Source organism: Mobula hypostoma, chromosome 4 (genome assembly GCF_963921235.1).
Source record: "Mobula hypostoma chromosome 4, sMobHyp1.1, whole genome shotgun sequence".
Lineage (NCBI taxonomy): Eukaryota > Metazoa > Chordata > Chondrichthyes > Myliobatiformes > Myliobatidae > Mobula > Mobula hypostoma.
Window position 1 is genome coordinate 63,828,099 of NC_086100.1, and position 18,565 is coordinate 63,846,663.

Consider the following 18,565-nt stretch of genomic DNA (forward strand, 5'->3'; position numbering starts at 1 on the left):
ATTCTCCTTAAATGTCACCTATTACTATGAAACAGCTTGAGATTCAGGCATTTTTTTCCAGTACACTTTTACTAAATCTTCAGTCAGGCATTACCTGAGTTTAGGGCCTCTTTGTGTACTTTATATTTTCCATGAATCTGCCCAATCAAGGAAAATCATGATTTTTATCACAAAGATACCCTCCCACTGTTACTTCTAACCGTCCAGCTTCATTTCCTAAAAACTATTGTAAATCCAGAATTCTGTCACTTCTTCCCCATTCCATATAACCATATAACAATTACAGCACAGAAACAGGCCATCTCAGCTCTTCTAGTCCGTGCCGAACGCTTACTCTCACCTAGTCCCATCTACCTGCACTCAGCCCATAACCCTCCATTCCATTCCTGTCCATATACCCATCCAATTTTTTTTTAAAATTACAAAACTGAACCTGCCTCTACCACTTCTACTGGAAGCTCGTTTCATGCAGCCACCACTCTCTGAGTAAAGAAGTTCCCCCTCGTGTTACCCCTATACTTTTGCCCCTTAATTCTCAAATCCGCAATGCTAACAGTATTGTGAAGGACCCCACGCAGCCCTCATACGAACTTTTCTCCCTCCTGCCATCTGGCAAAAGGTACCGAAGCATTCAGACTCTCACGACCAGAGTATAACAGTTTCTTCCCCCAAGCCATCAGATTCCTTAATACCCAGAGTCCAGTCTGACACTCACACTCACACTCACCTGAACACCACACCACTCCCTTTGCAATTTTTGCTCATTTCTTTCTCAATTCCTGCTAATACATTGTTTATATTTACATCATTTATTATTATATTGTAATTCCATCTGGACTGCAAGCCTCCTATCACTCTTCATCTCTTGTTGAACTTTCTAGATACTGGCTATAAAAGATCTGCTGCTGACAGACTATTAGAATTTAAGGATGCAAATAACTGCTTGCACCCGGTCTTTCCCTGACTGGATTAATGAAAGGACTTGCTTTTCGTTTCCACCCCTCCAAAGAACTAAAGTGACAGATAGGTAGAATGTAATTAGTGTGCTCTCTATTGTTGTGCCTGTAGGTGGATATGTATTTTTCAAAAATGTCTAAAAATTATAACCATAAGCCATTTATGACTAAAACAATATGTTCATCAAGTAGCATTGTATAACATGATTAAGAAGATATGATTGTAGGCTTTCAAACTGTAGTGCTTCTTTCCATGTTTTCTATTTCTGATTTAATGAAATTGAAAGCTGCCTGAATCTGGGCTACTTGGCACGAGCTCTAGCTTCCTGAAGCTGCCTTGTTTCCTCTATTCATATGGGTGAGAGCATGAGGGTGCATGTGCTTTCTCTCACTGAACTGGAAGGGGCATCCAGCAATTCACGATAATAAATATACTGAAGGTACTTTTGGTTTCCCATGGTTGTCAGTGTTACGTGAGTTAAATGTTTAGATGAAAGTCTCAATGCTGTCAAGCCTGATGAGTAGCTGAATAAAAGTAATCTTACAACAGTTTTCGAGGTGTAATATATCAGATGGTGTTGTTGCTACACTGTGAGTTAATAAACACTAAATAATTTCTGTGAAGTGTTTTTGTATTGATTACCCATTAACATGTGGGTATTATTTGTTTGAGACAAACAGAATAATCTTTTCCACTTTTTTCATGTTGATTATGCAAATTCAGTTTAAGAAGTTAAAAGTGAATATTTGAGCTGTGTTTGCAGTGTTGTGTGCTTTTTATTCACACACTTTTGAAATGCTTTACACCGCCCCTACCAATGTAGTGTCATTTCCTTTGGTAATATTTGAACAACAAAGCTTTTATATCATTGCTTTGTTACTCAGTCAGCAAATTTCAGGAAAGGTTTGACACTATAGGTCTGTAACATTTTGGTATTTTGACTTTTGATAAAGAAAATGAGATTGGTGTTGTCAGGCAGCACATACAAAATGCTGGAGGAACTCAGTACGTCAGTAGCATCTGTGGAAAAAAGTTAACAGTCGACATTTCAGGTGAAAACCATTCATCAGGACTTGCTGAGACCCTTCATCAGGGCCTATTTTAGTACGTGCCTCAAAGTACCCTGAAACCGCATCCATAACAATCGAATGCAACATCTTCCCAATCACTGAAGTCAGGCTAACTGGCTTATAATTTATTTTCTTCTGCCTTAGTGCCTTCTTGAAGAGTGGAGTGACATTTGCAAAGATCATTACTAATGTCTCCACAATCTCTTCAGCGACTTCTTTCAGAACCCTTGGGAGTAGTCCATCTGGTCCAGGTGACATATCAACCTTCAGACTTTACAGTTTCCCAAGCGGCTTCTCCCTATTCATAACAACTGCACTCACTTCTGCCCCCTGACACTCTCAAACTACTGGCATCCTACTAGTGCCTTCCACAGTGGAGACTGATACAAAATACTAATTCAGTTCATCCGCCATTTTCTTGCCCCTCATCACTACCTCTCCAGCATAATTTTCCAACTGTCCAATATCTACTCTTGCCTCACTTTTACTCTTTATATATCTGAAAAATACATTTGGTATCCTCCTTTGATATTGTTGGCTAGCTTACCTTCATATTTCATCTTTTTCTCACTTAAGGCTTTTTTGTTGCCTTCTGTTGGTTTTTCAAAAGTCTCCCAATCTTATAACTTCTAAATCCTCTATCATCACAGTAATTTTTGCTCTATTATATGCCCTCCCTTTTGCTTTTATGTTGGCTTTGATTTCCCTTGTTAGCCATTGTTGCATCATTCTGCCTTTTCTTCTTCTTTGGTATGTATCTATCCTGCACCTTCTGAATTGCTCCCAGAAATTCCATCCATTGCTGCTTTGCCATCATCCCTGCTAGTGTCCCCTTCCAATCAACTTTAGCCAGCACCTCTCTCCTACTTCTGTAAGTCCCTTTACTCCACTGTAATACTGATACACTTGACTTTAGCTTCTCCCTCTCAAATTGCAGGGTGAATTCTATTATATTATGATCATTGACTCCTGAGGGTTCCTTTACCTTAAGCTCCCTAATAAAATCTGGTTTATTACACAACAGCTAATCCAGAATTGCCTTTCCCCTCATGGGCTCAACAACAAGCTATCTCATAGGAATTCTACAAAATCATCTCTCTTGGGATCCAGCACCAGCATGTTTTTTCACAATCTATCCGCATATTAAAATCCACCATGACTATGATTACATTGCCTTTATTATTTACATTTCTATTTCCCATTGAAATATATATCCCACATCCCTTCTACTGTCTGCGGGTCTGTATATAACTCCCATTAGTGTCTTTTTATCTTTGCAATTTCTTAACTCTGCCCAAAAGAATTCTACATCTTCTTATTCTATGTCACACCTTTCTAGGGGTACGATTTCAGTATCTAACAGCAGAGCCATCCCATCCCCTCTGCCTACCTGTCTTTTTGATACAATGTGTATTCTTGGATGTTAAGCTCCCAACTATGATCTTTTTTCAGCCACGACTCTGTGATGCCCACAATGTCATACGTGTCAATCTCTAACTGTGCTGCCTTATTCTGTACACTGCATGAATTCACTTTTAACATCTTCATTCCTGTATCCATCACCATTTTTGATTTTTGACACCCTTTTACACTGCAACTCAACCCTCTGACTGCAATTTTGCCCTATCATTCACCTGTCCTTTCTGACAGTCTCACTACACACTGGCTCTGTCCTATCCTCAGCCATATCACTCCGGTTCCCATCCATCCCCAATAGCTCTAGCAAACTTGCCCACAAGGATATTGGTCCCTCTCAGGTTCAGGTGTAACCCGTTCCCTTTTTACAGATCATACCTTCTTTAGATGGGATCGCAATGATCTGGAAAAATGAAACCCTGTTCCCTGCATCAGTTTGTCAGCCACACATTCATCTGCCAAATCATTGTATTTTTACCCTCACTAGCATGTGGCACAGGCAGCAATCCAGAGATTGCTACCCTGGAGATCCTACTTTTCGGCTTTCTACCCATGTCTGAGCCTATATCATCTACTGTTGTGATTTTCATACTTCCCGAACTCTGTCATTTGAGGACAATTATTCATCCACTCTTCATTCTTCTGTTTAGAACTTTCTAATAACTATTTGATTTGCTGCCTTCTGTCGTCTTTTTACATTCTCCTTACAAAGTGAACCATAGTCTACATTTTCGTATTTCCCTTATTTTCTTTTGGAGCTGTTACTCATTGCCCCTCATTATGCACTTTGATCTGGTACACTTTAGGAACAGAAAATAATTGCTGCATATTGTTGCAATTAAAATCGTAAATAATTCCCTTAAAAGATTAGTGATGGGTTCGTGGGACAAGTTGCAGTATCAACATAAAATTATATTGGTTGAAGTTTCATATAGATTATAAATGAAATTATCACATTTAGTTTGCTTGTTACAATGCAAACTTAGTACGGGCAACTTCTGTCAATAGTGAAAAACAAACAGATTGATGTCCTTTAGTATTCCATTTCAAATTTTCTCCCTATTAAAGTTATAGAAACTTAAATTGGGTGACCATATACTAAAAAGTGTATCCCTTGCTTTGCACTGTCACTCCAAGTCACAACGTCTTACTTGGGTGTTATTCAGCAAAGTACTGGCAGCCCCTGCAGAATCTCAACATTCACAAATTATAAACTGCAGTTTTTGGGATCTGTGAATTCAGTAAGGCCATACAAGATGTTTATTGCAACCAAAACATTACTCCTGTAGAAGGATTAGAAATTACAGAGCATCTGTGTTTGACAACGAATCCTACTAGGTCAAACTTCAACATGAGATGTGATAGTTGTCATGTGTGTGACAGTGCTATTCCTTTATTACTTTGGCATGTGTTGACTGAAGCCCTTTCTAGAACATGTGGCTGCCTTCTGTCTGTGTATTCAGATCATTTAACCTGATGGCTCTGGGCCTGTACTTACTAGAGTTCAGCTGAAGGATAGGGGAGGGGTAGACCTCATTGAAACCTACTGAATAGTGAAATAGAGTCTAGGACCAGAAGGTACAGCTTCAGAATACCTTTAGAATAGAGATGAGGAGGAATTTCTTTAGTCAAAGGGTGGTGAATCTGTGGAATTCATTGTCACAGATAATTGTTCAGGCAAATGATTGGGTAGGTTTGAAACAGAGTTTGATAGGTACAAGACATCAAAAGTTACGGGGATAAAGCAGGAGAGTGGGATTGAAAGGGATAATAAATCAGCCATGACTGATTAATAGCACAGGCTCAATGGGCCGAATGGTCTAATTCTGCTCCTTGGTCTTATGGTCTGTTTATTAATTTATGTTCAGAAGGGATTACTGAATCTGTGTGCTGTGTTAGATTTACTGTAGCCGCCTTGCTTGTTACATTGAAATGGAAACTAAATACATGCATTAGAATGAAAGGAACTTGTTGAATCAAATAGTATGTTTTTGTACAGTAACATTCTGTTACATTGCATCCTTTATGTTCTCAACAGAAATTTGTTTCTAATTGGCTATTGGCTATCCCAATGAAGAACACACATTTCAGTCTGTCTCACCCTTTTGGATGAGTTGAATAGCTTGGAAGTGTATTTCGAATATTTACATATTCAGGTTTGGAGCTTAATCTACTTTCTGCAGGGAACGCCTCCTACACGACTCCCTTGTCCATTCATCCCTCTCCACTGACCTCCCTCCTGGTGCTTATCCTTACAAGCGGAACAAGTGCTACTTCTGCTCATTCACCATCTCCCTCACTACCGTGCAGGGCCCCAAACTCTCCTTCCAGGTGAGGCGACGCTTCACCTGTGGGCCTGTTCGGGTCATCTACTGTATCCAGTGCTCCCGTATGCAGTGGTCCCGTGTGGCCTCCTGTATATTGGTGAGACCCAATGAAGATTGGGAGACCGCTTCGCCAATCACCTATCTAGTATCTATTGCCCACAGATAATATCTATTCTTTTCCATAGATGCTGCCTGGCCCTCTGAGTTCTCCCAGCATTGTGTGTGTGTTGCTTGGATTTCCAGCATGTGCAGATTTTCTTTTGTTTCCAATTGGTGATGTCACTTTGTGCAACACTGTTCATCTGAACAACTCTGATGAGATGCCAAGTCGCTTAATTTGGCACTATGATCAGCCAACTTCATTTTTTCAAAATCATGGATGGATCCTTGGTGCTAGCTATATAAAGAATTACCCCCTCACCCTGCACCCTCCCCAAAGAATCAGATCTATGGTGTTTAAAGAAATCTTCAACAGCTTACTGGTCTGTGGTAATTAATTTTCAGTTTAAGTGACAGCAAACTTCCTGATCTTTCAAGGGATGAATGGTCTCACTTACTTCACCTTATGAGCTCCAGGGCAAAACAAGATTGTATCAGAGCTGGAAGGGATTTCACTCCTTAAATGTACAAACTATCTTTTGCAGCAGCCAATAGACCCTCATACCGGACACCTGGCAAGCTTAAATTCTTCACTTACTTGGTGTCAGATGGCTGTGACCCATGTAGCCTATCCTATGGTGTTTGTACACCTGGCTCCTAATATCATTCAGAAATCCACACAGAAGCAGAACATTCTCATATTGCACACATACAGTATCATTGTGCACAACGTTATTATGAATTCACTGCCAAGACCTCTCTGCAAGTTGATTTCAGTGCAGTATAAAGCGGTCCCTTTGATTTAGTGTGGCTTGCCACTTTCTCTAAAACATCACCATCATGAAGGTGCAGTCCTTTCTTGCAGCTGCACAGAAGGAGGAAGAGCAGATGGGGAGAGAGATGTCAATCAGTGACTTTCCCCAGCAATTTTGTGAGGGGCAATGTTTTGCAGAGAAGGCTCTTTAACAAATTGTCAAGGCTCACACAATGGGGTGTCAGTGCCTGCCTCAACAACATTCTTATTTAGGATAATTAGTGGCAAGTCTCCAAGTGTATATTGCGTGTGACTGAGACTCAATTTCTGACTCTCTCCCACTAAACCCTTTACACTATCCATAAAGCACAATAAGGAATGTGATGGAACCCTGTCCACTTGCATGGATGAGCACAGCACAGACAGCATTTAAACAGCTTTACACCAACCAGGATAAAATAGACCGAGAGATAGACATCCCATCCAACATGATAAACATTTACTCTCCCCACCACTGATGCGTGGAGGGTGTACTCTCTTTTAAGTGCACAAACTTGTCAAACCCATGACTTTGACTGATCAGAAGGACATTAACTGCATCTTCCTGCCTTGGAAATGTATTTATGCCTCTCTTTTGTTGGGTTAACTTCTTACCGAATAGTACCATGAAAGCTGTTGGAAAGTTTTTGCTGTGCAAAAAGTCAGAGATGCTACTGTCCTGGATGTATGGTAATACCTGGTGACTCGCATTGTGTAGATTGCATACACAAGGAATCTGTAGGATTAATTTAAATACTAGGACTTTGTGCATCTTTTGAGATGTGACTGTGAGTGTCAGGTGAAGTGTCCTTTTTATGAGCTGCCAGCCTATCTTTGCACTTTAGTTTGTGGATCTTGGCTTCTGAAAGAGACATGGCAAGAGGACTGGAAATATCAGAGACTTGGTAAAAGATGCATGTCTACACAATCTACAGCTCGTAAACCAGAAGAGATTGTATAATGAGCAGGATATGAATATAGGGCAAAATATCAGCCAAATGTCATGCTTTAATGGTTTGCCCCTTACTGCTTTGATGTGCCATCTTCTCTTGCAGTGGGTGCCTTGACATGGTTAAAATCTGTAATAAAATTGTGAAAAATGGTTGGGAAGCTTGGCTTCAGCAAAGTAGACTTTGCCAATGCTTGATTGCTGTCAAACCTCTTCATGCAATGATTTTGACTATTGTCTCAGACACTGAGCACTTCCCCTTTAATGGGGCCTGATTTTAATCAGTGACTAAGCTGGGCTTTGTGGTCTTGTATAGGCAGCAGAGGCATTGCTTATTAATACTGATGGTTAACTTGATGAGATTTAGCGAGGGGGGTGCAGTATAATATTTTGCATATGGGCTTTGGATGTGGAGCTAAGACCAAAGTAATGATGAAACAGCCCAAGGTCTAGTGTCACACACAAAATGCTGGAGGAACTCAGCAGGCCAGGCAGCATCTATGGAAAAGAGTAAACAGCTGATGTTTTGGCCGAGACCCTTCATCAGGCCCTGAGATGTCGACTCTTTTCCATAGATGCTACCTGGCTTGCTGAGTTCCTCTAGCACTGTGTGTTGCTTTGATTTCCAGCATCTGTCGATTTTCTGTTGTCCAAGGTCTAGCATGATAGTGCAAAGATGGAAGTTATAATGAGTGTGTCATTGGTACTATCTGGATTGTCTGCAGTGACCATCTTTACCTTATGAGGATGGAAGCAGCTGCCCAGTCAAAAATGAAATCACTTGAACTTCATCTCATTGTTCAGTGAGGCACTCGGAAGAGGATGTGAGTAGTGTCAGTGGCATCTTGTACTTACTTCACTGCTGATTCAGTGCAGGCCTGAAGGAATTCCTGAGGCCCTGCAAATAAGCAGCCCTCTTCTTTCCCTAACTACAGCACCAAGGTATCCAAAAAACTTCCAGGAAATCCTCAGATTTGTAAATTCATCCTGGAATAGAGATTGCTGACCTCTATTCTGAATACTTGATTGCTGTGCTATGTTGCATGCTGTGAAATGCATCAGCGATTCCCTGTGCCAGCCTGGAAAGACACAGGAGCCGAGAAACTGATGAAAATTGGCAATAACATTGTGGCTTGCTCTGTGGCTTTGACATTTACTTGCCTCCAACTTTCTAAAGTAGAATGACCTTGCTGATGCTTCTTACTGAGGAATACTTGGAGGAAATTGGGCCCTGGACTGGTTTGTTGTACAGGCCTGCTCACTAAATGAGACGAAAAGATTAAATATCAAACATTTTTATTTGTCACATACAGTGAAAAGCAGCGTTCTGTGTCAACAGCCAACATAGTCCAAGGATGTGTTGGGGGCAGTCTGCAAGTGTCTCCGTGCTTCTGGCACTAACGTCGCACACCTAAAACTCACCAACCTTTATTATCCTCTCTTTAGAACATGTGAGGAAACCAGAGAACCCAGAGGAAAGCAATGCGTTCCTGGGAGAACAAACAAACTCCTTACAGACAGTGATCAACCCTGATCACTGGCGCTATAAAACGTTATGCTGGCTACTCTGCTGCTTGCCTCCCGCCTTCCCATGCTATCCAACTTAAGCCCTGTTATACTGACTGCTCTGATGAACGTCACCAGAGAACCAACCCCCACCCCCTTCTGTTAATAAAAAAAGTTGACTGAAATCATTAAAATAGGGAAAAGCTGTACTTCTCTTTCACCCCTCTCTGTGACACTCAGAAATAGCAACAAGGATTTAAAACATGCACCCGTACTTCTGGAAAACCAGTGCTATGAAAAAATAATCCTGTACGTAATTGATTAAATATATTGAGACGGGGGTTATTTGAAGAAAATAGGCGGAAGTGGAATGCACGATGGGGTTCTTTGTCAGCTGAATTCTGAGCAGCTCAAGGTTCAATGTGTTGCAGTAATTAGCACTGTAGAAATTTGGTTTGAGACTAGTGTTGAAAAATTACATTGCACAAGTACAGTTCTGTCATGAATGTGTATTGTGCTCTTTGTGACAATGCTGTACATTGCAGCCCCCTGAAAGAGCATGCATATAGAAAATCAGAAGCAAATCTGTAAGCATAATGTTGAAACAACAGTCCCAATGCAGGTGCATTTTGCAGCTGATATACTTGGTTGTGATATGTTGGCCAGTAGATGTCACCTTAAACTGTACATCTTTATTGAAATTACTATGGAAATAAAAATCTGTGATTTATTGTATAAATGCCATGGATATTTACTTACAACAAAATCTACGTTGCCTAATTTTTAGATGTTGCAGATGCTGTTGGTAAAGAGATGAGGCATGTGCTGTTAATTTGAGGATTATAATTAGGTGAGGTTTATTTCAGTGAACTATGCTACACTGTTGAGTGCAGTTGAATTCTCAATAGACAATGTATTGGCTGTCAGTGCATGGAAAGCAAGCACGTTATTAGTCCATGCCAACAGTGTGTGCTTTTTTTTAACTGTTTGCAGAGTTCAGCAGAGAGGATGGACATAGAAACATTTTATATTGTAACATTTTTGAACAGAGTGGAAATCTCTTCAGGTCTTGGGAGTTACTTGGCTGTGAAAACTTCCAATTTACAAGATGTCATTGCCCACTTCAACAGATGACTTTCCAGCATAGAAATTGGCATCACAACATTCACCAAAGGAAGGTTTTCCATTCATATCAAACAGGCATCCAATGTCCAGGCATGCTGCCATTCCGATGTCATTCTCCTCCGTCTCTCCAAATCAGCTTATTCACAACGCACAAGTGTCTTCACTGAAAAAAACAATCAAGTATAGAATTAACGTTTTAGCTTTTAAACACAATGAAAATGATAATTGAATAATGTTACAGTGATTCATCTGCCAAATAAACACACATAAATCATGCTGTCTTACTATTAAAGTCCAAGATATATTACTGAAATAAGATTGTACAACCTGCTTTGCTGGAATTGAATGAGTTCAATTCTATTTTCAGAAATCAAGAGTTGTTGCTCTCTGGTGAATCCATGGAAATTCCCATTGGTGCAGTCTTTTACCTAATCATGTGTTTAGACTTCGCTGGAATTTCCTTGAGAAGCACCATGACTCTGTTCAGAAAGTCATCAAAATATTCAGGGACAAGTTTGTAAATTGGATCTGACTGATTGAATAACATCAGCTTTAACTCTTCTCTAGTGCCACATTCTTTCTAAATCAAATGGTACAACAACATCTTTAGAATACATGATGCCTTTCAACAAGAATCTGCTTTCCTGTGGATCAATTAACATTGTGTGTATTGCCTTTCAATTTCAAAAACCTATTTAAAAATGTGAGCTTTCCTTTTGGTAAAATTACTGCTGATTGTGTAACAAAGTGACTAAAAGCATTTCACCATGAGAGCCCAATTTAATTTTCCACCACTCAAGTATCATTTTGGTTGAGTTTTCCCATAGTAAATACAATTCTTCCAAACCTTCTTGTTAAATTGCACAAGAATTAATTTCATATGTCTCCATCTTCATATTTTTGCAGCATACAGCCCATCTTGTCTGTCCCATCTCTTGGAGCTTGTCCGTCAATCCCAATCCTCCACTTTCTTATCCTGTAATAAATTCTCTCGTATATACACTCAACTCCCTCTGATTTTCAGGCCACCCACGTCCATCGGGTGTCATTTGCAGGAGGTTTTTGGGATGTTGGATACAACCACTGGAGCTGGGGGAAACCCACACAGCTACAGGCCGAATGTGCATCTAAGCAGCACCAGAGGTCATAAATGATCTCGATTCAACAGAGCTTTGTATAATGGTTTCAACTGTCATGCCACTGTGCTGCAAGTTCCAGCAGAAAATTTAGGCAGGTCGTTTATTCTTGTTCAATATTTTCATGTTTATAGAATTATACAGCATGAAAACATGCCTATCGACACCCTCTTCCCTCCTAACACTGGCCGCACCAGGTTCTACCAAAGTTCAAAGTACCACTCGTGTGCACAACAGGGGCACTTTACGGTGGGGGGGCGAACCATCTAGGATGTGGAAGAAAGCTGGAGTACTTGCGGAAAACTTGACAGAGAGAATATTCAGAGCCCACACAGCCAGCACTGGAGGCAAGGATTGAATCTGGATCACTGGAACTGTGAAGCAGTAGATGGTACCAGCTGTGCCAATGTGCTGCTTGCTCTCTTCAGAATCCTAACTTTGATACATTCAAATCGGAGTTGTGGTCGTTGTTCATTAGTGGTTGCCACAATCCCAACCGTTCATAGTGTAAAGTGCTAATATGGATAAGGGCATCAAGCGTATTATTTACAAGTTTGCTGAGAATACAAAACTGAGTGGTGAGATATGACATGGATGCAGAAAGGGTTTAGGCCATATGAATGGGAGAGGGCATGGCAGATGGAAAACTGGAGGATGCCACCTTCCTGAGACGCTGCCTGTTGAAGAGCTCCTCAATGACAGGAAGGGTTGTGCCTGTGGTGGAGCTGACTAAGGATACAACCCTCTGTAGTCTTCAGTGTTCCTGTGCGTCAGAGCCTGCATGTCAAGTCAACCAGTCAGAATGTTCTCCACTGCACACTTACAGAAATCTGCAAGTGTCATTGATGATGTTCCAAGTCTCCTCAAACTTCCGATGAAGTAGAGCGGCTTGCAATGAATGGCTCTTCATTGATCTTGCATCATTGTGTAGGGCCCAGGAAAAGCCCTTAGAGATGATAACACCCTAAAGTTGCTCACCCTTTCCACCACTGACCCCTCAGTGAAACTGGTGTATGTTCTGACTTCCCTTTCTGCAGTGCACAATCAGTTTCCTGGTCTTGGTAACACTGAGTGTGAGGTTGTTGTCCTGAACCAGTGATTGTCTTATTCCTCTATGCCTCTTCATTGCCCTCTGAGATTTTACCAATGGTCATGGTGTCATGTGCAAATTTGTAACTGCATTTTAGCTGTGCTTAGCCTGACAGTCATAATTGTAGAGAATGTAGAGCAGTGGGCTAAATGTACATCCTTTGTTGATTGTGGACACGCCCTCTTGTTACTACAGTCACGGAGGAAGTATAGGAGCTTGAAGACCCATACTCAGCAATTCTGGAATAGCTTCTTCCCCTCCTTCAACAGATTTCTGAATGAACACCACCTCATTATTCCTTTTTTTTTTGCAGTATTTATTTATCTTGTAATTTATAGGAATTTGTGTCTTTGTATTGCTGCTCCAAAACAACAAACTTCAAATCATATAGGGCAGTGATTCTGGTTCTCAAATATTGGAAAGTGATATATTCCTTTAAATAGAACATAGAACAATACAGTTCAGTACAAGCCCTTTGACCCACAATGTGATGCTGACCTTTTAATGCACTCAATGATCAATCACCCTTCCCTTTATATAATCCATAGCACTTCATTTTTCTTTCACTTTGTGCCCATCTTAGAGTCTTATCAGCCTCGACCACCATCCCAGGTAGTGCATTCCTGGCACCTACCACTCTCTGTGAAAAAAAAAACACCTGCTGTACCTCTGACTTCACCCCTAAACTTTCCTCCACTCACCTTAAATGGTTAGGAATTGAAAAGTGATGGTATACAGAGGAATTATTGACAATATACTTAAAGTTAAAGTGAAAAAAGAGGAAGGTCTTTATTGTATGATTCAGCATTGGAAACATCTTACTTCAGTTATACAGGGAGTGTATCTAAAATATCCAAGTCTAATGTTACAATCTATTTACGATGGTGGAAATACAGCAAGTTAGATTGATTCTAGACATGGCATGTTACTGTATGAAGGGAGATTATGCTGTGCCTAACTTGTTGAGTTTGGAAGAATGATAGGTAATCTCGTGGCAACATACAAGATTCTTCTTGGTCTTAAGACATATATATAGGGATCAGGTTTCTCCTGGTTTGGATGTCACAGAATCAAAATATGTTCTGGCCATACAGGGCAAAGATCTGAAGAAATTTCTTCATCCCAAGGAAGTTAGTCTAGAATTTCCTGCTCAGAAGAGCTATTTTCCTTCATTGTTATATGACACAGAAGGTGACTATTCACCCTACTGACTCTATATCAGCTCTGAGAACAATCCCTTCAACCATTCTCCGATTTACTTCCATGTTGCCAATCACTCATTGTACCATTAAACTGCACTCTGATTCTCCTATCAGTCGGCTACACAAGTGGTAATTTTCAGGGGTCAATTAATCCACATTCTATGAGATATGCAAGAAGGGAGAAATAGGGTTAATGCCGGAAAGTGATTCTTCTGCAACTTCTCCTTAATACCCATTAAGATCAGAGAATACCCTTGGCACCTAAATTTGCTTTGTAACAGCTTGGCCGCCCAGATATTATTATCATGGATTGCTTCCTCCTCCATATGGATTGCTATTGGAATCTTCCAATTGGGAGTCAGCATTTTATATAATGTTATGTACCCCGTAACTGGGTTGCCAAACCAGCAGAAATGGACCACTTAGTTGGAGTCTGGATTACTGGAACTAAGAAAGTTTTATTAAAGAAATAAGTAACACAGTACTCTAATCGTAAGGATATAAATGCAACAGGTTAGCAATGATAAAACACACATGTACACAGAACTAGGATAATAGGAATCAATCAAGCTCTGTCGCAGTCTAGGGGTAAAATGATCAGTCTCAAGTGACGCAGAGTTCAGTTCAGCTTAGTACAGTTCGCAGTAATCACTGTTGTGCCGTTGGAGAGAGAGAGAGCGAATGCAAATTTCGATTCAAACAGACCTTTGATATTCCTTGCAGTTAGCTTTCGGGCGAGCCCTTTTAACGTCTTCTGAGGTCACCGACTGTGACCCCTCCGTTCCGGATACGATCGTTCTTCCGTAGTGAACCCGGCACCCAGGCAAGGGCGGACACACACACCAGGTTCCCGCTGATCGTACCTTTTCACCCTGTGTGTCTACAGTCGGTCCCGCGACCAGACTTCCAAACTCCCACCAACTTGTGGGGGCACACCGCCTTTCCAGGGTCTCGTTATCTCGTGATCTTGTGGTGTCTGTCTTGCCTTAGTGAACCTGTTCTTTTTATCCCCCTGCTGAGGTATTGCCTGTCCATCAAACCTCAAACAGTTCAGGTTCAAAGCAACTGGTCTGACAATACTTGGAACTGTGTCTCTTTTCGTTAATCTCTCTCCTCTCTCATTAACATTTTGAGCGTTTCTCCATTTGTCTCTCTTATCTCTCTCATCAGCATCAATCTTCTGATAACTTGGTTTTTTTGTCACAATAACTTCAATGTCTTTCGGATTTTTTTCTGACTAGAGAAATCCACTGGAAATATTTGGTCTTGTGAATTGTATATGAAGACACAATTACCACTGACCACTTCCCTGGTTTAGTAAAAATAATTTTATTTGTGTTGATCAACATTACCTCAGGATAGTCTATTTAAATTTAAAATATGTTTAGTATTCCAAATTTCAACTTTCATCCCATAGGTATGTGCTGATATTTATTGTGCACTTTTAAAACTGTTTAACAATGTAAGTAATGTTAAGATAGGAAAAAAAAGATAGCACTCTGAATATTTTTCACTTTAATTTCATTCTAAAAGGGAGCCTTTTCTGGTTGGCTGCCGGTGACCAGTGGTATTCCACAGGGGTCTGTGTTGGGACCGATTCTTTTTACGTTATATGTCAATGATTTGGATGATAGAATTGATAGATTTGTTACAAAGTTTGCAGACGATATGAAGATAGGTGGAGGTGAAGGTAATTTTGAGGAAATAGGGAGGCTATAGAAGAACTTAGACAACCACTCCCACCTTTATAATTAATAAATTTAATTTTTAAAATTTATTTAAATTTTTAAGATCTATATTTAATTGTTAAGATCAAGCTTCTGCTTTACGGTTAGTGATTCAGACAACTGAACTCACCATGTTCAGTCCACTGAAACTGAATTCTTTTGATCTAGCACTCATAGAAACATTTTGTGATCTAAAATATAACTAGAGCTTTGATGGGTGGAAGTGTTTAAACTATGGAATGCAGTTTGTTCAGGGAGACTCACTTGTCTATGAAAGTCCTTCTAGAAGATAATAGAGCTATTATATACTACTCACTTGCCTCAGTTTAAGGAATGTGATCTCCATATTATGTTCATTCTTTACACATTTAATTAAATGCCAAACCCTGGTTCTGCTGCCAAACTTTATTTAATTGTGTATACGAGGGGTGATCGATGAGTTTGTGGCCCAAGGTAGAAGGAGTCAATTTTAGAAAACCTAGCACATTTATTTTTCAACATAGTCCCCTCCTACATTTACACACTTAGTCCAGTGGTCATGGGGCATGCGGATCCCTTCTTTGTAGAAGTCGGTGTCATGGACCTCTAGAAAGTGGTCCACAGCAGGGGTGATTGATAAGTTCGTGGCCTAAGGTAGCAGGAGATGAGCTATACAGCTCTCATTACATGCATGTGCAGGTCAACTGTTTGAGTGATTATGCAGAAAGTTTGAAGTTAATAACTCATCTCTTTCCACCTTAGGCCACAAACTTATCAATCACGTTTGCTGTGGACCACTTTCTGGAGGTCCAAGACGTCAACTTCTACAAAGAAGGATCCGTATGCTCCACAACTGCTGGACTAAGTGTGTAAATGTAGGAGGGGACGGTGTTGAAAAATAAATGTGCTAGGTTTTCTAAAATTGACTCTTTCTACCTTAGGCCACGAATTTATCAATCACCCCTCATAAATCCAATTGCTTTAATGGGATCTGTGAAGTTGCCACAGAGAAGGTATGTAAAACCCAATAAATCTGGGTGGTCTTATCATTTACATTAAAGAGTGCAGAAAAGATGGTCAGAATTTGTCTTTACACTGAAGAAGTTTAGTAAATAGCAAAACTCCTGGTCTTGCAAACTCTCCAGCAGCGCAAAATGGAATCAGAAATACATTTACTTGTCGCAAAGATCCATTCAAATTAAGGGTGCTATGTGACTATGTTTATGCATTTCTGCCTAAGTGGAATCAGGTATCCTTTGGATGAAGGATGAATTTCCTTCCTAAGAATTAGAATGTATCTCTGCAGCAGAAATTTGGAGAAGATGTCTTAGAAGGAAGGTGGATGACCGACATGGAAATTTGGCACTAATATCATGATTGAATATTTCAGTGTTAAATGGTCTGAGGGTGCTGATATCAATGAGGTAGCAGGAGGAAGCCTCTATCAATGAGAACATAAGACTTAAGATGGCATCAGAGTTCAGTGGGACTTTATATTCAAATGCAATTTAGGCAGGACTCAGGTAGGGGATGGAATTGATGATGGTAATTAAATGACAATTGGTTGATTATTGTCACATTCACCAAGATACAGAGATAAGACTGTTTATTCAGAAAAGAGAGAGGTGTTCATTTAGAATAGAGGTGAGGAGGAATTTCAATAGCCAGAGGGTAGTGAAGCTGTGGAGTTCATTGCTACAAACAGCTGTGGAGGACAAGTCATTAAGGTATATTCAAAGTGGAGCCTGACAGGTTCTTTATTCGTCAGTTCCTCAAAGGTTATGAAGAGAAGGCTGGAGAATGGGGTTAAGAGGGATTATAAATCAGCCATGATAAAATAGTGGTGCAAACTTGAGCTGAATGGCCGAAATCTGTTCCTATGTCTTATGGATTTATGGTATGCCATCAAGGTAGATTATTCCATTCATAAGAACATTGGGAAAGTACAAAAGGGAAAGCAAGACAACGCTGAATTTAGTGTTGCAGCCACAGAGAACATGGAGTGCAGATGGACTCATAAAGTATAAGGGCTAAGTAAGCTAAACTAGGAGATAAAGAGTTCATCTTTATCTTATAAGAGAACTATTCAGGAGTCTTATAATCATGAAATAGAAACTATCCTTGAGCCTGATTGTCTATGTTCTGAAGCTTTGGAGGTGGGCTGAACGAAGAAAGAATGGTCAGGGTGGGATGAGTCTTTGATAATGTGGATGCATTTCCAAAGGCATTGGGAATTATAGACAGAGTCAATTGAATGGAGGATTGTTTTTGCGATTGACTGGGTTATGCTCACACCTCTGCAATTTCTTGTGGTCTAGGGTAGAGCAGTTATCAGACCAAGCTGTATGAGGCATCCAGCCAGAATACTTTCTATGGTGCATCTGGAAATACACGTGAAGGTCGTTGGGGACATGTTGAATTTCCATAGCCTTCTGAGGAAATAGAGGTACCCAGAGTGCTTCCTGGACCATGAGGTCTATGTAGCTGGACTAGGACAAATTGTTGATGATATTTACACCTAGGAATTTGAAGATCTTGGCCATATTCGCCTCAGCGCTGGAGGAGTGTGGGCTCTACCCCATTTCTTGAAGTCAATGACCAGCTCTTTTATTTTATGGAGATTATCACAAATTTATACCAGATTTAATATTTAGTATTTACAGAATGGACTACCAAAGCTCTTTTCACTACATCTGGTGCAACTGCAAACAAAATTATAGGAAGGAGAAAATCTCATTCATTAGCTAGTGCCACTACATCAGCCCTCAAATTGTCAGAGATGTACAAAATAAAGCTCTTAATCCAATTGAGTGTGTATCCTTTTGTGCTGACTGATGCATGTATAAGATGATGTTAAATGAGAGAAGACATAATTTTTTTGCTGGTACTGAGATTTAGTTGAACACTGATGTATGTAAAATTAATATTCTGAATGTTTTTGTGATTTGTGTATCTGATTCAATCAGATGTCAAAGTTTGAGCTCAGCATGAGCACTAGGTGGCACCATACACACAAATTTAGTGAATACGGTTGATTATTTTTATTTCGTAATATATGAGAAAATTGGTGCTGTATTCTTTGTTATATTTTCAGAATTATATAATTATTTTAAATCCTACAGTAATATGCATTGCTTCTACATAACATTTGTTTAATGGAAGATATTTATACATTGACCATGTTGGTAC

At 40.1% G+C, this 18,565-nt stretch overlaps 1 protein-coding gene across 3 annotated transcripts in view; it reads left to right on the plus strand.

The window, feature by feature from the left end:
- Positions 1–18,565, plus strand: part of dock10 (dedicator of cytokinesis 10) — a 299,700-nt gene that overhangs the window by 28,122 nt on the left and 253,013 nt on the right. For 2 of the 3 annotated variants that reach the window (XM_063045871.1, XM_063045867.1), the window contains exon 2: positions 16,318–16,389. The exons of the other annotated variant lie outside the window; for it this stretch is intronic. In XM_063045871.1, the coding sequence (XP_062901941.1) occupies positions 16,318–16,389 (72 nt within the window). The remainder of the gene's footprint in view (positions 1–16,317; positions 16,390–18,565) is intronic. 3 annotated transcript variants of the gene reach the window in all.